Genomic DNA, 19,984 nt, shown 5'->3' on the forward strand with positions numbered 1-19,984 from the left:
GCAGATAAAGAACAATATTGCATAGGAATCTGGAATGTTAGATCCATAAATCAAGGTTAATTGGATGTGGTCAAATAGGAAATGACAAGATTGAGCATTGTCATCTTAGCAACCAGTGAACTAAAATGGATGGGAATGGGAGGATTTAATTCAGATGACCATGACATCTACTACTTTGGGCAAGAATCCCTTAGAAGAAATGGAGCAGCTATCATAGTCAGCAAAAGAGTCCAGAACACAGTTCTTGGGTGCCACCCCAGAAACGACAAAATGATCTTATTCTGTTTCTAAGGCAATCATTCAACATCACAATAATCCAAGTTGATACCCTAAACACTGATGCCAAAGAAGCGAAGTTGATCGGTTTTATAAAGACCTATAACACCTTCTAGAACTAACACCAAAAAAAAGATGTCCTTTTCAACATAGGTGATTAAAATGCAAAAACAGGAAGTCAAGAGATGTCCAGAAAAACAGGCAAGTTTGGCCTTGAAGTACAAAATGAAGCAGGGCAAAGGCTAACAGAGTTTTGTCAAGAGAACATGCTAGTCATAGCAAACATCCTTTCCAATAACCCAAGAAATGACTCTACACATGGACATCACCAGATGGTCAATACCAAAATCAGATTGATTGCGTTCTTTGCAGCTGAAGATGGAGAAGCTCTATATGAGACCTGGAGCTGACTGGCTCAAATCATGATTTCCTTATTGAAAAATTCAGGCTTAAGTTGAAGAAAGTAAGAAAACCACCAGGCCATTCAGGTATGACCTAAATCCCTTATAATTATACAGTGAAGGTGGCAAATAGATTCAAGGGATTAGATCTGGTAGACAGAGTGTCTGAATAACTGTGGACGGAGGTTCGTAACATCGTACAAGAGGCAGTGGCCAAAACCATCCCAAAGAAAATGAAAGGCAAAACGGTAAAGTGGTTGTCTAAAGAGGCTTTACAAATAGCTGAGGGAAGAAGGGAAGTGAAAGGCAAGGGAGAAATGCAAAGATATACCCAACTGAATGCAGAGTTCCAGAGAATATCAAGGAGAGATATGAAGGCCTTCTTAAATGAGCAATGCAAAGAAATAGAGGAAAACAACAGAATGGGAACGACTAGAGATCTTGTCAAGAAAACTGGAGCTGTCAAGGGAACATTTCATGCAAGAAAGGACATGATAAAGGACAGAAATGTTAAGGACCTAATAGAAGCAGAAGAGATTAAGAAGAGGTGGCAAGAATACACAGAACTATACCAAAAAGTTCTTAGGACCTGGATAACCATGATGGTGTGGTCACTCACCTAGAGCTGGACATCCTGCAGTGTGAAGTTAAGTGGACCTTAGGAAGCATTCCTACAAACAAAGCTAGTGGAAGTGATGGAATTCCAGTTGAGCTATTTAAAATCCTAAAAGATGATGCTGTTAAAGTGTTGCAACATGGCAGCAACTTTGGGAAACTCAACAGTAGCCCCAGGACAGGAAAAGGTCAGTTTTCATTCCAATCCCAAAGAAAGGCAATGCCAAAGAATGTTCCAACTACCATACAATTGCACTCACTTCACATGCTAGCAAGGTTATGCTCAGAATCCTTCAAATTAGACTTTAGCAGTACATGAACCAAGAACTTCCATATGTGCAAGTTGGGTTCAGAAAAGGCAGAGGAACCAGAGATCAAATCAGCAATATTTGCTGGATCATGGAGAAAGCAAGAGAATTCCAGAAAAGCATGTACTTCTGCTTCATTGACTATGCTAAAGTCTTTGACTGTATGAATAACAACAAATTGTAGAAAATTCTTAAAGAGATGGAATACCAGACCATCTGTCTCCTGGGAAACCTGTATGTGGGTCAAGAAAAGTGACAGCTAGAACAAGGAATGGAATAACTGACTGGTTCCAAATTGGGAAAGGAGTACATCCAGGCTTATTTAACTTAAATGTAGAGTACATCATGCAAAATGCTGGGCTGGATGAATCACAAACTGGAATCAAGATTGTTGGGGAAAATATCAACAACCTCAGATACGCAGATGATACCACTGTAATGGCAGAAAGTTAAGAGGAATCAAAGAGTCTCTTGATGAAAGTGAAAGAGGAAAGTGAAAAACCTGGCTTAAAACTCAACATTGAGAAAACAAAGATCATGGCATCCAGTACCATCACTTCAGGGCAAATAGATGGGGAAAAAATGGAAACAGTGACAGACTTTATCTTCTTGGGTTCCAAAATCATTGCAGATGGTGACTGCAACCATGAAATTAAAAGATGCTTGCTCCTTGGAAGAAAAGCTATGACAAAACTAGACATCAGATTAAAAAGCAGAGACATATGTATATATGTATATATAAGCAAGGTGAAAAGACAGTCCTCAGAATGGGAGAAAATAATAGCAAATGAAGCAACAGACAAAGGATTAATCCCCCAAATATACAAGCAACTCCTGCAGCTCAATTCTAGGAAAATAAATAACCCAATCAAAAAATGGGCCAAAGAACTAAACAGACATTTCTCCAAAGAAGAAATAGAGATGGCTAACAAACACATGAAAAGATGCTCAACATCACTCATTATCAGAGAAATGCAAATTAAAACCACAATGAGGTACCATTACACGCCAGTCAGGATGGCTGCTATCCAAAAGTCTACAAGCAATAAATGCTGGAGAGGGTGTGGAGAAAAGGGAATCCTCTTACACTGTTGGTGGGAATGCAAACTAGTATAGCCGCTATGGAGAACAGTGCAGAGATTGCTTAAAAAATGGGAAATAGAAATGCCATATGACCCAGCAATCCCACTTCTGGGCATACACACCGAGGAAACCAGATCTGAAAGAGACATGTGCACCCCAATGTTCATCGCAGCACTGTTTATAATAGCCAGGACATGGAAGCAACCTAGATGCCCATCAGCAGACGAATGGATAAGAAAGCTGTGGTACATACACACCATGGAATATTACTCAGCCATTAAAAGGAATTCATTTGAATCAGTTCTAATGAGATGGATGAAACTGGAGCCCATTATACAGAGTGAAGTAAGCCAGAAAGATAAAGACCATTACAGTATACTAACACATATATATGGAATTTAGAAAGATGGTAATGATAACCCTATATGCAGGACAGAAAAAGAGACACAGATGTACAGAACAGACTTTTGGACTCTGTGGGAGAAGGCGAGGGAGGGATGTTTTGAGAGAACAGCATCAAAACATGTATATTATCAAGGGTGAAACAGATCACCAGCCCAGGTTAGATGCATGAGACAAGTGCTCAGGGCTGGTGCACTGGGAAGACCCAGAGGGATGGGGTGGGGAGGGAGGTGGGAGGGGGGAATGAGGATGGGGAATACATGTAAATCCATGGCTGATTCATGTCAATGTATGGCAAAAACCACTACAATATTGTAAAGTAATTAGCCTGCAACTAATAAAAACAAATAAAAACAAAAGCAGAGACATCAGTTGCTGACAAAGGGCCATATAGTAAAAGCTATGGTTTCTCCAGTAATCATGTACAGATGTGAGAGTTGGACTATAAAGAAGACTGAGCACTGAAGAATTGATGCTTATGAAGTGTAGTGCTGGAGAAGACTCTTCAGAGTCCCTTGAACAGCAAGATCAAACCAGACAATCCTAAAGGAAACCAACCCTGAATATTCATTGGAAGAACTGATGCTGAAGCTGAAGCTCCAATAATTTGGCCACCTGATGCGAACAGCTGACTCATTGGGAAAGATCAGATTGCTTGGAAAGATTGAAGGCAGAAGAAGGGGGTGGCAGAGGATGAGATGGTTAGATAGCATCATGAACTCAATGGACACGAACTTGAGCAAACTCCAGGGAATAGTGGAGGACAGAGGAGCCTGGCGTCTTGCATTCCATGGGGTCGCAAAGAGTCAAACACAATTTAGCAACTGAACAACAACAACAAAATAAAGTAGATGTTAATTTGAACAAGAAAGGAACTAGAGGATTTCATTCACAGCATTCTATTGTTTTTGAAAATTTAGCCACATTTAAAAACCCACATTGATAGGCTGATTCATGCTGTTGTATGGCAGAAACCAACACAGCATTGTAAAGCAATTATCCTCCAATTAAAAATAAATTTGAAAAAAAGTTGAAAAAACAAACCACTGATAAATGGTAATGGAACAAGAGCATAAAAAGAGTAGTATTTATGATCCCAGGACACAGAGATGAGTGCCCCTCGACACAAGCTTGGGGCATCCCATCTTCTGTATATAACGGGCCTTATCATAGCATACTGAAAGGAAGTTCCAATGAGCAATACTTACCCTCGAGGACAGAGGTCATGATACTGACAACACTCATTGCCCTTTGGACTCGGAAAGGTTCATTCAAGTAGTCTGCTGTTAGGAAAGTCTTCTGACCTGCATCAAACACCTGCTGGGACAGAAATAGAGTCAGGACACTCTCCAAGTCAAAGTCTTCAGTGGCAAAGACTGATCACTCAGCCTCTTATTGGCCTATCTTGGGTGGTTGCAAGCTTCCCAGTGAAGCTATGACTCTCTGCAGTCACGCTTGGAGTAAAGGGTCTGCTCCATGAACTTGGGGTAAGAGCCCAGGCATGAAGAATAGGACACAGAGCTGGGGTCCACAGAGCCTGGGTTCATAGTTGACAGATAATCTGGGCTCACCTGAGGCTTTGCTGACTCTTATTCTAGGATAGGTACCTGAGTACCAGAGCAGAGATAGAGCTGCCTCAAGGGTCTCTAAGATGTTTACCAAAGGGAGGTGGGAAATGCAGGGGCATCGGGCCAGGCAGTCATTATTGGACTTCTGCTGGGATGTGCATGTGACATTCACACAGAATTCTTACACCACAATAGGCTTCCTTGACCTCCCTCCTAAGAGGCCCATATCTCTCCCTAATATATGACCTGGTTCCAATTCTACATGGTCTCTTTCTGAGGGAAAGTATATGTGTCTTGATTGTCCAGTTCTTAAGTTTCTAACATGATCCTTTTGATTCTTCTCTCTCTGGGCCTTTATTGGAAGTTCCGTCTGGGTTCTGTGCCAGGCCCCTAACTCTAGTCACAAAATGTGGGGAGTCCTAGGTTCATAGATGCTGACTCAGCACTGCACAAATCATTCAGAATACAAATTCAACAAGTGTTTACTGAGCACCTGCTGTAGGTGAAGCTCATAGTAAGTACTTCATACATACAAAGAAAGTTTGGGAAGTTCTCAACCGTGAGGACTCAACAAAAGGTTCTAGCATCTACTGCTATTATTGATCAGACATATATATAAATGAAAGGGCTCTGTGATTCCATTTAACCCTCCAGTCATTTAGAAACCTTTTAATAAGGTTTTTACAAGAGGAAATATGGAGGTTTGAAGAATTTAAGGAACTTGCTAATGGTGACTCAGTTGATAAATGGCACAACTCTGAATGAAGTTCAGGTCCATGTAATGAGTTCATCTTGCACTAGTTGATAATTTCACTAAAATGAATCAAGGCTGGAATATCTAGGAAAGTGGTAATCCACAGAACAACAACAAGGTTTCTTGAATTAGGCATTTTCCAGAGTGTTAAAGTACCTCCTGCAGCCTGGTGTTGACCTAAGGGCTCTGGGTTGGCGATTCTCTGTTGATCCTAGGAGGACCTACCCTCCACCATTTCTGCCCTGCTCCATACTTGGGGAGGGTGACCTGGGCAAACTGCATCACCCTCACCCTCTGGTTCTGGTCAGGTCTGGCCAGTGGGAGGCACAGATAGGAGATCGGAGGCTGAGAGGAGGGAGGAGTCACTATCTGCCAGCTGCTACTTCTCTGCTGGGCTGTTGCTGGGCTGCCTTCTGTCAGGTCGCCTCTCACATAAAGTGGCAGCTCTTGCTGGGCTCTGGTTCCTCGCCTCATTCCTGCAGCCTAGGTGGGTTACAGCTTCCCACTGTGGCTAGTCTCGCAGTGCTTCACTGCTCCTTCTTTGTTCTTGAGTCCAGAGCACACCTCTTAAGTACTTCCATAAACTCCAGTTACCCACTGCAGCGGCTCATCTGTTTCTTGCTGGGACTCTGAATCCCATACATCCAGTCAGGGATGGAGCTAAGGTAACTCTGGGAGGCTTAGCCAAGTCACTAGAGCCATGTAATAGTCAGCTCACAAGTCTGTGTGCAAACCATTCTGTGTCCTGGACTGGCCAGAGGGTAAAAGAAAATCAGAGAAGCGACAGTATTGAAGCTGGAGGGTGAGTTTAATTAAATCGCAGTTCCAATCTGATGAGGAGTCTCTGATTTGCCATTAAACTCAGTGATTATTCTATTAAGAGTGTTGTCCAGTTAGTTACTGTTGCTAATTTGTGCATTTTGGCAAGTTCTTTCTTCTCCAAGTCAAGTTAGGGATACTGTGCTTCTGCTAAGATCTGTCCAGGGCACCTCCCAGGATTTCTCTGAGTCTTAATTGTCAAGCACAAGGTAGTTTGCACAGAGTTACAGGCAAGAAGAGAAGAACATTTCATTTTTTTTCATACTCATCCAAGGAGCAAATAGGCCTATCTCTAAAGCAGTGATAGGGAAGAGGGACAGAGAAACTCCAGCAGGGAAAGAAATCAGAGCAGTTGGAAAATAGTCTGTATCACTTGTTGTTGTTGTTTAGTCACTAAGTCATGTATACTTTTGCGATCCCATGGACTGTAGCCCACCAGGCTCCTCATCCATGGGATTTCCCAGGCAAGGATACTGGAGTGGGTTGCCATTTCCTTCTCCAGGGGAATCTTCCCAACCCAGGGATCAAGCCTGGGTCTCCTGCATTGCAGGCAGATTCTTTAAAGAGTAAACCAGAAGACAGGTTTGATTTCAAGTAAATCCAATCGCTCCCTCTGGGTCTCACCTGTCTTGCCTGTAGAATGAGGGTAGCTGGGAGGAGTTGGGCAGAGTTGGGCAGATGTCTAAATGATCCTTCCATAGGTAACACACAGGGCTCTTTGGCCTGAGGCCTCTAGCTGCAGAGCAGCCCCAGAGAGCCTGGAGCATTCACAAACTCACCGGGACTTCGATGACTCCAGGGGCAAGCTCTCCAGTGGTCATTTTGGGAGCTCCATCTTCTCCATGCACTGAGCCACGGTTGAGGGTTTGAGGCAGTGGACTCCTAGGGAGGGGGCCTTGCTGGCCTGCACCCCTAAGCATCAGCAGGGAGCCATGATGGCTTTCATGGTCTCCAGGAAAGACTCCATCATCTGTGACCCCATCAGGGAATGAGATGTCTCGGCCAGGGGCCTGGAAATGGAACACACTGCCATGGCTAGCCCGGCGTCTCCCAGCGGTGAGGCCTAGGAAAGACTGGGCATTGCCCCAAAAAAGCAGGAAAGAAGGTAGCCTGGAAGATCATCCTGCAGGCAAATCTGGAACTCAACACTTCCCTCCACCCACTCCCACTTCCCTGCCCTCAGCCTCATGACCCTCCTATGGAAAATTAAAGACACAGATCTATGGGGTGCTCTAGGTGTACACAGAGAGAGAAGACAGGAAAAGAATATTCTTAACTCGGTCTGGGAAAAGGCCAACACTGAAAAGAGACTGCAAGGTGCTCAAGATCAGCAAAGAGGTCATTGTGGCCAAGGATATGTCAGAGGACACACTTGTCAGCCAGGTGGGTCGGTTGTTTGCCAATGTTTGGCCATGGGGCTGGACAAAAGTATCTTAAGTTCCCTGCTTCAGTGCAAAGTTGTGACCTCAGGAGACAGTTATGTACACCAGTACAAACAACCTTGGTAAAGGGTTCTTGAATGAATGAGCACTCTTTATTTTCTGAAAATTAGGTCTGACAATTCATTAGATCCAGCCTATATGGGTGTGAGAGTTTGTGTTGCAAAGGAGGAGACAAGAGCTTTGTAATATAATGAGCTTCCAGGATCCCTCGAGGCAAGCGTTGAACAGTCAACAATGGGGAGATTGAAGGGAGAGTTGCAGTCTAATTTCCTGGAAGAATAGTGCCATTCCTCCAAATCAATAAAACATTTCCCATCAAAATCTTCCTCCGAGGGAATCGTGTGGTGTACAGTTTCCAGAGGAAAGGAGCTAATTCATAGGCCTCGAGCCCCTGGAGGGTTAGTATGCTGGGTTGGCTGGTTCCCACAACCATGAACCTGACCAGACAACTTATCAGTTCCGTCCTCAGCTCATAGAAAGTGCTTCTTTCTGTTTTTTAAATTAATTTTTATTGAAGTATAGTTGCTTTACAATGTTATGTTCACTTCACCTCTACAGCAAAGTGAATCAACTGTGAAAGAAAAACTGTTAGTCATCAGTTGCATCCAACTCTTTCCATGGACTGTAGCCTGCCAGACTCCTCTGTCCATGGGATTATCCAGGCAAGAATACTGGAGAGGGTTGTCATTCCCTTCTCCAGGGAACCTTCCCAACCCAGAGACTGAACCTAGGTCTCCTGCATCACAGGCGGATTCTTTACTGTCTGAGTCACCATGGTTAACTATACTAAACATGTATCTCCTCTTTCTTGGATTTCTGTCCCATTTAGGTCACTACAGAGCCTGGAGGAGAGTTCCCTCTGCTACACAGTAGGTTCTCATTAGTTATCTATTTTATATATATTAGTATATACATGTCAATCCCAATCTCCCAGTTCCTCCCACCACCCTTCTGAACTGGTTTGTTCTCTACGTCTGTATCTCTATTTCTGCTTTGCAAATAAGATCACCCATAACATTTTTCTAGATTCCACATATATGCATTAATATACAATATTTGTTTTTCTCTTCATAGAAAGTGTTTCTAAAATCTAAACTTTGACTTCCTATCAAACTCAGATCATATTGCTGAATTTCCCCTCCCTGACTTAATTTCTTTTACTCACTAAATTATTAAAGTTGGGACACTGTCAATTAAAGCCCTCTTGACCTATCCCCATCTCCCTCAGAATTGAAGTTTGCTTTCTTGATGATTTGGAGCCTAGTCTGGTGTAGCAATCTTCATTGTAATTCAGTATTAAAAACACAGCACTCTTTATCTAGAATGCATGTCCAAGAACTGTGAACTCATAAAATCCACGAATACTTCCCACTTTTGAAGCAAAGGCGCAGAATTGGCAAGTCCTCATTAAAGATGGGACAGCTGAGTCAAATGCACTGGGGCACTAAGTAAGCCGAGAAACTAAGAAGAAAATTTTGGTCTTGTATTTGTCAAGCGGTGTCTCCTTGGCCACAACCTGATATTTCAGAATTCACCTATTTGGCAAATGGTGGACAATGGCCTCTGAGTCTAAGTACTGGACTTGTCTTAAAATCATTCAAGCACATCAACTGGTCTCCTGTGTGTTCCCTGAAAGCCCTACTGCGTCTCTCTGCTAAGTGCTACCCCCGATCTCCCTCTCATTACTGCTGATCAGAAAATGGCTTTTTATTAAAACTGCCTATGGTCTATTTACTACAATAACACACCTGGGAAAGAAGGAAGGGAATGCCTTAACAAATGGAAACTCCAATCAGTTAGCACTAAGGGAGTACCCAAATAAGGTCTCCCTGTCGTTAGAACAAACATGATCTTTCTGCCTGGAAAACATTCTCTCTCAAACCCTCCCAGTCCTCAATTACTGGAGGACTTACTATTTACTAAGAACTTCAATTATCCCCTCCTTCAAGAAGGCCTTCCTGATACACTCTCACCCTCGTAAGAATAGATGTTCCTGCTCCTATTCCCCAAACAACATCTATCTGTCCCTAAATAGTATTCAACACATAGCTGTTTTTATGTCTGCCTCTTCCACCCAAATGGAAGTTCTTGGAAAATGGGCCATGTTTTAGTCAACTCTTTATACCAAGCACCTAGTGTTGTTGACTTAGAAAGGGATGTTTCCTCCTTTGCCCTTTGAAGGTAGATCTAGCTAGAGAGATAAGCACATACATACACCAGATGATTATTGGACATCCTAGTGCTAATCTCTGTGGAGTTGACTGGATGGGAGAAATTAAAGCCCAATTCAGAGTGTCACTGCCATGTCCACAGAAGCTGTGATTTATCCTGCCCTGAGGTTGTTAGAGCTTCAGTCAAATCCCAGTTTGAAACAGCCTCTGAACTGTGCCCCTGTTCATGCCAGGTGCTGCTCAAATGAGGCAGAGCAGACTCTCATAAATGCTGGTGTGTGGATATCACCGAGGCCAGAGTGCATGGGAGTGTGTCTGTGTATGGACATGCACACATAAGTCTGGGGGTTGTAGAGATCCTATTCCAAAAAGTGACACATCTTTCAGAGGAGCACAAGGAAAAGAGATCAAGAGGGAAGTGAGATCCAGCAGCTCTGAAAAATAACCATGTCAAGCCCCTTTCACATACTGCCAATGTGGGACCTACTCCACCACAAAGGGGTTATCTCTCAGGCTTGTTGAAAGGGTACATTTGGGGTACACAAGGCTTTCAAGGGAGAGGGAGCTGGTGGGAGGAAACCTGGTGAGTACTGGGAATCTTGGAGTGGGAGGTAGCAGGTTATGACAAGAGGGAAAATTGCTACTGGGTCTGAAGTGAGGTCCTGAAGGTATTCCCAGGCTGGATTGTTACCACGAGACAGGTGCCAGGATCTCCTGAGCCAACGGTAGGTGAGAATTTGAGCTGGAGGAGCTGAGGCATGAGGTTAGAAAGAAGCTTTTAAATGATTTCAGCATCACGAACAAGGAACCCTCCCCTGCTCCAGAACTGCAGATTAGAGTGTCAGAAGGAAGCTGACCCTTGACGTCCAACAGGTTCACAGACACATTATGGTCAGCATATTTAAACCACCTGCCCTATCTATAATCCAGAGTTCTTCCTCTGGTGTGCCTCTCTTAGAATCACCACCAACTTAAGTGGCCAACCTGGAAACCTGGGAGTCATATTGGACTTCTCCCTTCTTTTGCAACATTCCACAGTCCTAGTCTTGTTGATTCCCTCAAGCTTCCACAAAAGTATTTATAATCCACACTTCTCCCCATCCATAATGTCCCTGCCCTAGTTTAGGCCACCATGGCAGTGGGGGTGGGGTAGGGGGGGTTATCAAAACATCCTCCTAGGCTCTGTGCCTCCAGTTATCTCTCTGCTACTGACATCTTTCCACTTCAATGTATTGTCCATGGAAGCTGCAGAAGTGGGTAATCTTTAAGGCTCAAGCCTGAGCCCCTTACCATTCGGTGCTGGTTGTAAGACTCAGACCGGAGTGACTTATTGTCGTCTGTGGAGCCCTCTGACACCCTTGACTTCATTCTGTGTTTTCTTTCATTGGCAGTTTTGGAGGCCAAGGGGGATCCATTGTGAGACTGGAGAGAGGCTGTGTCAACCCCCAGTGCTGCCAGAACCTGAAGGGAGAGAATAGCAGCTATAGCCAACAGTATCTGGATGTGCTCAGCATAAATGCATGTCCCCCAGACAGTGGGTGAGGGCTTCTCAACCAGAGGAGGTCTGATTCAGGACGTGAGTGGTGGTTGGATTGAGACACAGCAGGAAGAGCCACCACTAGGTCACCGCCCTCATTCATACCTTGTAGTAAACTGCGTTGATGCCCTAGGTTTCTCTTACCAGGTCAGTATGCTCACCTCCAGCTGCTTGAATGTTAGTAAACATTACTAATGTTAGTAACCCATTAGTAAATGGGTTACAGCTGCAGGATTCTGCAGAAAATTTCCTTCGTACCTTTGGCTTGAGCAAGCATGGAGGTAGGAAGCGCCAGTCCTCTTGCCTCCAGGTAGGGCTACCTCTGTGGAACAAGTCATGTCCTGGAGCTCCCCATGGGATCAGGTCAAAGTAGTCTCTAGCTGAGGCCACTTCCTTATTTAATTCTTTCCTTGTTCCATCCTGCCTTTGATCTCCTCCTAAGAGCACCCCTCAGTGAATCACTTGCATAGGCTCTTCATTTGGGTTCTTTTTTTTGAGAAAATCTAACCTAAGATGGTCCCTGAGATAAGATGAATCTTGCTATGGTTCCCTAAAATGACAGCCTTAATGTAAGAGACTGATCCAGATGTCTGCCCAACTGTGAACGGCCTACAACAGATTTCACAAAGGTCCAGCCCTCACTGACCTCCTGCTCTGCCCGGAGTATCTCAAGGGTCTCCTGGTACTTCTTCTCCTTGGCTTCAATTTCATCAATGGTTGCCTGGTTCTGCTCCTCATATGCCATGGTGACCACAGCCAAGATCAAATTGACCAGGTAGAAAGACCCCAGGAAGATAACAAGCACGAAAAAAATCATATAGATTTTTCCAGAAGCCCTCAGGGTCTGCAGATTTGAGAGAAAAAAAGAGAAATGTGTACCCAGATAACACGGCCCCCTGATGTGGTCAGAGTCCTCCAGGAAAAAACATAGCCATGCAACAAACGCTCCAAACTCCAACTGAGTGTGTATGGAGACATGCAGATCAGTACCTGCTGGTAGAGGCGTTCCCAGGAATCCTGTGTCATGAGGCGAAACAGTGAGAGAAAAGCCCAAGCGAAGGAATCAAAGCTGGTATAGTTAAAATCTGGGTTGTCAGATGTCTTAAGGCAGAAATAACCTTCAGGGCAGTGGCTGCGGCAAGAACAGATACGGCTGTCAATCACACAGACTTCTGTTTACTGGGGCCTAGACGTCCAAGGCTGCCAGAGGACCTGAGGGTTTGAAGTCAAAGATTGGAGTTCAAGGCCTAGCCTTATTCTCACTAGCTGAGTGACCTTGGACATTCAGGCTCTTTAGGCCTCAGTTTCTTTTGCCCATTAAGTGGGATAATAATGTTAGGAAACCACTTACCAAAACTGCCCACCGTGGCCAGACACAAAAATAACTTCTTACATGAGTTACAACAAGAGGTCCCGATAAGGAACCTACAAACTGCTGCCAAAACCAACTGGAAGAATTCAGGAGGGACCAAAAGGAGGGAGCAGACTCCAGCCCCTAATAATCCTGCAAACCTCCCAGAAACCCTTGCTCTGGAATCCGTCTTGATTGACAGATGTGTGCGCCACCAGGAAAGGCCCTGAGGCAGACCAAATATGGGCATGAGCAAAATGATTGGCCAGAGGCAACCCAGAAAGCCAGCACCACCTGCATAAACCCTGAGACTGGGAGCCATAGGGAGAGCACCCATTGACCAAAAAAATGCTCTGCTCAAGCACTCGTTTACAAAAATGTCTTTCATTTTGTCAGTATGTGTGTTATCTCCTCAGACAATTTATTTCTGAGTGTTAGACAAGAGTCTACTTTTCTGGCCCTAGTAGGGGATTCTGCCCCCATCTCCCCCCTGCCCCACCCCCCACCAAACACACACAGCCTGGCCTTGCCCCAGTAACATAATACCTTCAGTTCAGAGTTTCATGCAGAGAGAAATGGCCTGGAGAAGACTAGCTGGCCCAGACAAGACCTCATAAGCTTTTTGCAAATTCACACTGCAAGAGGGACAGTCAGTAAAACCTGAGTCAGTTGGCATCACCTGCAGAGTTGTCTTTCAAAGGAGGACACACATTAGCCAAGTTCACTGACCAATTAGATGTAACAATAAAGACACCATTTCCCAATAACTGAGCCTCTCCCTCTCCTAAGTGTTTCACAAATGCTATGATTTAATCATCTCAATAATCCTTTAAAAGAAAAAACAGATGCAGAAGCTGGGGTTCAGAGAGAAGAAGTCAGTTGTCTAAAACCACACAGATACCAATGGATTTATTTCAAAGGAGAAATAAAATTGTCGAGTAGCTTATGAAGACTGACCTATGAAGAAAGGCCAAACTGAAGATGACTGCCTGGTGAGTCCTGGGGTGGGAAAGGCTCCACGTCCCTCTTCCTCATCATAAGGACCTAAGTTGATGTCAGGAAGCACCTCTAAGCTCAAGGCATGTGAGTGATCCTTTCCACCCATGTGGGATGACCTGGCTGAGGAGACGGTAATGCTTTTTTTCATAGTTAGGGATTCTACTTTAGGATTCCTCCACCAACACCAACCTCTGATGGATCTTCTTACTCCAGACATTCAAGCAGACACACAGGCAGGAACCCATACAATTGATTAGGGCCTGACAACTTGATTGTAACCCAATCCCAATTCTATCTATCTCCAACTTTGGTTGGAGATTTGCAAGTTTCCAGGCTCTGTAGCCCCACATATAAAGACACTCTCTTGGTTTCACTTTCCCAAGGAGCTAGTTAACCCATTACCTGTAGGTTTGCTATTTAACGCTAAGGGCAGCCTATCTCTGTCTCCTGCAGAACCCCACTATAGCTGCTATGCATCAAAAGCTAACTGCTCAAGAGAATTAAATGAGACCATGGTGCAAAGGCTCTTGCAAGGTGCCTTCAGCATAGTAAATATTATATGTAAAATGCAGAATTAAAATTCTTGCTGTTTTTAACCAGAAGCTACCAAAACCATGGACTAGAATAATGTATGTGAAAGAATGCTGAAAATCATCAGGTATTTCCTGCTACTTGTTCTCCACCTTGAGACCTCAGACCTTCTCCCTGCAGTGCCATTGGTCAGTGTGGGCTTTTGCTCAGGTCTCTGACTTCTCTGTAGCTCAGCACAGAATCCAGGTTTGGTGTTCACAGCATGCCCACCAGGGTTCTCTCTGCCCGTCACCTAAGCTGGCCTCTACTTGACATCCCAGCCCTTTCCACTCCTTCCTGCCTGGCCAGGACCTACCCATCAGGACAGCTGGTCTCTCTCGGAGTCAGAGGGGGACCCCATGGGCGGACCTCACAGCTTTACCAGTCAGTGTATGGGTTACTGTGGAACCATCCTCGTGAGAAATGCCATTATCCAGATGGGAAAAGGACATTGGCAGATCCTTGGTTTCAATTAAGTCAAAGGCAAATGAAAATTGACATCAGAACAACCCTCTTCCTGAGCTCAAGAACCAAATACCAAGTGTATTTATAAAGAAAGAGGCCAGGGGGCCTGTGTTGCGCAAATTCTTCTGTTAGTTCCCCCCTTAGCTCTTGATGAGCTTGTTTTCTTAGGGAACTGATGAAGGCTGAGCTCCAGCACGCCCCACCCTGTGATACTTACGCAATATAGGGCTGTTAGCCTTTCAGGGAGGGCGTTGTGTGGGCCCCGGCTTCCAGACACCCCTGCCATGGAGGGCAGGGATAAGCCTTTCTCATCTGTTGCCTAATCTCTTTCTACTCATACCTGCTCCTGCAAAGCAGCAGGCAGACCTGAGGAGTCCCATGTGCCTTTGCTTTGTCTCACATTCTATTCTGCCACCTGGAATGGTACCATCCAAACCATCTCTTGTTCATCCAGCCTGGAGACATCCTGTTTGCCCTTCAACCTCACCACTTCTGGGAAACCTTCCTTGACATCCTCCCTGCCTCACACCATCACCTTGCTATGTTTTCCCAGCCCAGGGAGCCTCTAGGACAGCACGGGTTCTCCACAGCACAGCATCTTTATGTATATGCATCAGAGCTCACAAACTGGCAGATTGCTGGCTGAATTTGCATTGCTAAAATATTGTGTTTGGCCCACAATATGTAGATATCTTTTGGAATTTGTAGTCAATGTTTATAGTTAAGAGAGTTTACATAAAAATAGAAATTTCCTGTCTCTCTTTTAAAAACCTGGATCATCTGGAAGCAGTGGACCCATGTTTCCACATGACAACCAAAAGCTGAACTGGGAAGTGGCTACCACTTTGGCTGGTGCATGAACTCTCATGGTCTTGGTACCCACCCAGCCCATTCCTCACATTCCAGACACATGTTGTTATGTGTCTAGCCTCTGTAAGAATTTGAAATTGCACAGTCTGAGACATGTGTCTCTTCCTCCATTATGTGAGGATAATGAAACCCATGTGATGGAGTTGTGACAACGAAATGAAGATCATTTGACACAAAACATATTTAACAAATATTATTTCCTTTCTTGGGCAGATTGTTTGCAAAAATGACCACAGTCATTCCCTTTCCCATCTCCATACCTCTTTCAATATGATGTTGCAAGTTTTCCCATCAAGAGGTGAGTCTGTTCCCCCATTTCTTGGATCTGGACTCACTTGTACCTTGCAACTTGAGTCAACAGGATGCAGTAGAAGTGACATTATGCCAGTTCTAAGCCTAGGCCTCAAGAGACCTTGCACATTTCCATTCTTTCTCTTGGAATCCTGTCTCCCACAGGAGAATAAGCCTGGGCTAGTCTGCTGGGGGGTGAGAAACTACGTGGAACAGAGACAAGGCACCCCAGCTGAGGCCATCCTGGATCAGCTGGACCCCTGCTAATCTGTCCACTGTCTGCAGATGCATGAATGAGTCCAGTCAATGTCAGAGGAACAACAGGCTGATCTCAGCCCAAGGTGCAGATGCACAGAATACTGAGCTAAATAAATGGCTGGTGTCTTAAGTCACAAAAATCTTGGGGATGTTTGTTTCATAGCAAGAGCTTACTCATACACTCTCTTCCCATGAGCCTGGGATGGCAGAGGCCATGGCTTATTAACTTCCACATTTTCCTTAGGACTTTCAACCTAGGCTTCACCCAGAAAGAACTGATGACAAAAAAGGAGAAAGGGCTGCTGGGCACTGGTGTTTTGTTATGGCTTGAACACTCACCCTGCATCAGATCCATTGCCACAGAGTAAGGGGTCAGAAGTGCCTTCTTTGTTGGTATAGTAATCTGCAAAATAAAGCAAGAAGCAGAAGTCTCACATATGGTTCTCAACCCTCAACTCAAGCCTTGAGTGGTGAAAGCAACACCTACTGAGACTTCTGCCTGAGCAAGGAGAACACAGTTGACTATGTGCCCTCCGTGGGTATGTTGGGAGCTAGGGAGGGGAAATGTCTCATCTGGGAAGAGAGAAGCTGAGTTGTGGCCTCAGCCTTGAGCATCCTCCAGCAGAGGCAGAATGACTTGCCTCTGGACTGATAGCTCATTTGTAAAAGGGACATTGGACAACTGAGGATGGGGGGCCCCAAAGTAAAACACAACTCATGAGAAGCATTTCAGCAGGAAAGAGGAATCAAAATATATGCCTGCACAGGTATGCAGAGGTGTCACACTCCCCACCAACCAGACCTTGGTCCCCATGGCAGTAATTCCACTCCCGTTTTTCGTGAGAGGAGTAATTGGCTGTCTCATTGACAGCTGTGCAATTCTTGACACATTTGTTCTTGAGGTTGCCCTTGAAGAGTTGCAGGCCCACCAGGGCAAAGACACTCAGGCAGAAGACAGTGAGAATGGTCACATCAGCCAGCTTCTTCACCGAGTGGATCAGGGCCCCCACGATGACCTTCAGTCCTGTGGGAAGATGACAGTGACACTCACGCGGGTGACGTGGCACACACATGTGCCTGGCACACTTGCATCTTAGCCTTCCTGTCCTTTCACTACACACAGGTGTGAGGCATTTTACAAATTCTGCTGCTGCTACTGCTAAGTCACTTCAGCCATGTCCGACTCTTCGCGACCCCATGGACTGCAGCCTACCAGGCTCCTCCATCCATGAGATTTTCCAGGCAAGAGTACTGGAGTGGGGTGCCATTGCCTTCTCCGTTACAAACTCTAGGACAGTTTCAAGCCCAGTTCCTCATCTGAACCTTGCCATAAACCTGAGAGGCAGATAGGAAGAGAATACTGTCCAACTGTAAAGATGAGGCAACCGAGACCCAGATTATGCATTAGTAAAATCTTCTTAAAGCGAATAAATTCCTGACAGTAGTGATTTGATGAAAAAATAATTGTTGACTACCTGCTATGCTCCAGGTACTAGGCCTAGCATGAGGCTGCCAATTTCACTCCAGTCATTTGGTATCTATTATTCTGTCCTTATCTGAGTCCTGGGAGGCAGCTTGAGGCTGGGGACACATGAACACTGGTGTGTGAGAAAGAGAGAAGGAGAAGAAGAAGAAAAGAAGAAAGAAGGAAGAAGAGGAAGAGGAGGAAGAGGAACGAAAGAGGAGGTGGAAGAAAAGGAAGAAGAGGAAGAAATGGAGGGACGGAGGGAGAGATGCAAGGGAGACAGAACAAGACAGAGACACAAAGACAGAGGGGTAAACACAGCAATAGAGTGAAGCCATGAGCGACACTGAGAGTCACTGGGGAAGAGACAGAGAGAATCTGAGCAGTATAGCTGGCAGCAAAGATGGGGCCCCTGCTTGTTTAAGGAAGGATGACTTTTTGCTCTGGCAAAGGAAATCACCTTGTTTGGGAAAGCAGATTTTTAAGTAGCAGAAAGAGCTCTAAGCAGAGAAGCAAGCTGCGATCTAGCCTTGCCCTGTCTTTTTGGTCAATAAATAACCCACTGAGCACCCTCTGCCCTGCTTGGTTCCCTCTCAGGAGCCAAGCAGTGGTTAAGGCACTGGCCTGTGCGGGGCTGTCTGATGAGTGAGGGGAAACTATAGCATTACTGAGGAGGTGGGCACACGGTGAAACAGTCCATCACAGAAGCCTGGGGGTGGGAGTAGGGTCGGGTTGGGGGCTGAGGAAGATGGGAAGGACCAGGGAGCCTCCTTGAGGAAGTCGGAGCATGGCAGAACCCTGAGGATGCGTATGAGCTGAGTGAAGAGGAGAAGGGACTTTCCTAACTGAGGAGCAGTGTGGCCTGGGGCTGAGTGATGAGCAATAGCTCTGAGTATCTGTGGAACCACAGGAAGATTCTGGAGGTGGGTACAGGAGAGAGATGAGGCAGAAGGGTAGTCTCCATAGGCCAGGTGTTGTATACAAAACTCAGGGTCTTCCTGGCTGAGTAGGTGAGAGAGATACTAAGGGGAAGAACTGACTACTTACTGCTGCGATTTTCTTCATGAAGAAAATTATTCTCCCTAATTTTCTTCATTCAGTGGAAGTTGGCAAAAACTTTCCAGTCATTTCCTGCAGAGCCAGACGCAGAACTGTGGAAAGGGACTTCTACTCTAGTGTAAGTATTTCTGTTTCCAGGTGAGGGCAAGGGTTTTGGGGTGAGGGAGGGGAGACAACCCATTAGGCCACAAGGGGGAAGCCTTGAGTCCCATCTCAAGGCCATTACCTGGTCTCAGGCCTCACCATCCCCTCCATCAACCCAGAGGGGGCTGAGGAGTATCAGGTGGCAACATAGATCTGGGAGGTTCAATAAGATCAGCCCTGGGGGACTATTTCCATTTCTGAATTGTCTGTAATCAAGAATTGTCTAATTATTTTCTCTTCTGTGGGTCCAAAGGCAGGGCTGAGGCTCAAATGTTCAGATTCATGAAAATGGGTAAGACAATCACCATAGCCTAGGACTGCCTTTTCCCTTCTTCTCTGTTTCCAGGCTTACATTTCGGTTTCAAGTATAAATGAGAATCTGACTGGAGGCTTGCCTGAATCCCACAAGGAGAATGTAAAACAAGGACCTGACATTTTTGTCCTTTATGGACGCCATGAGTTACTCTGGACAGAGTGCTGGCTAAGAATCAGGACGTGAGTTTCCAGGTTACAACTGCCTCTAGTGATGAGGATTTGGGATTGTGTTTTCTACTCTCTGTGCCTCAGTTTCTTTTTCTCTTAAATGAGGACAACAGTCCATGTTCTGGCAATTTATAGGGCTCTTGTGAAAATCAAAGTGGGATGTTAGGCTGTGGAAACCAACATAAACTCTAAGAGTAAATGTGCTGGTTAAAGCTACTCACCCGGGATCACAGACACGGTTTTTAAAGCTCTAAGGACTCTAAACGTCCGCAGGCCTGAGATCCCTCGGAGATCTGTCACTTCACCAGCGTAGCTGTAGGACCAGAAATCAGTCAGCATCTCTGCATGAAGAGGGTCTTGGGAATTTATGCAGCATAAATAAAGACAATTTTGGGCAACACAAGCCTAGGAAGGAGCCAGAACAGACACTGAGAATCTACTGGAACTTGCATCCATAGACTGACATGAACCCTGATTTAATTATGGCAATATTTTTCAGAGTGGCCTCTTTGAGAAGATGCAAGGACTTCCCTGGTGGCTCAGTGGTAAAGAATCTGCCTGCAATACGGGACACCTGGGTTCAATCCCTGGGTCAGGAAGATTCCCTGGAGAAGGAAATGGCAACCCACTCCAGTATTCTTATCTGGGAAATC

The 19,984-nt window shown here is 45.2% G+C and overlaps 1 protein-coding gene across 2 annotated transcripts in view; it reads right to left on the minus strand.

Annotated features, from left to right (window-relative positions):
* Nucleotides 1-19,984, minus strand: part of SCN10A (sodium voltage-gated channel alpha subunit 10) — an 88,052-nt gene that overhangs the window by 42,657 nt on the left and 25,411 nt on the right. For both annotated transcript variants that reach the window (XM_020897948.2, XM_070455437.1), the window contains 8 exons: nucleotides 19,553-19,644; nucleotides 16,983-17,204; nucleotides 16,520-16,583; nucleotides 12,367-12,508; nucleotides 12,023-12,220; nucleotides 11,130-11,300; nucleotides 7,006-7,299; nucleotides 4,294-4,402 (listed from right to left, as the gene is read on the minus strand). In XM_020897948.2, coding sequence (XP_020753607.2) covers nucleotides 4,294-4,402; nucleotides 7,006-7,299; nucleotides 11,130-11,300; nucleotides 12,023-12,220; nucleotides 12,367-12,508; nucleotides 16,520-16,583; nucleotides 16,983-17,204; nucleotides 19,553-19,644 — 1,292 coding nt within the window. The remainder of the gene's footprint in view (nucleotides 1-4,293; nucleotides 4,403-7,005; nucleotides 7,300-11,129; nucleotides 11,301-12,022; nucleotides 12,221-12,366; nucleotides 12,509-16,519; nucleotides 16,584-16,982; nucleotides 17,205-19,552; nucleotides 19,645-19,984) is intronic.

Source organism: Odocoileus virginianus, chromosome 26 (assembly GCF_023699985.2).
Source record: "Odocoileus virginianus isolate 20LAN1187 ecotype Illinois chromosome 26, Ovbor_1.2, whole genome shotgun sequence".
NCBI lineage: Eukaryota > Metazoa > Chordata > Mammalia > Artiodactyla > Cervidae > Odocoileus > Odocoileus virginianus.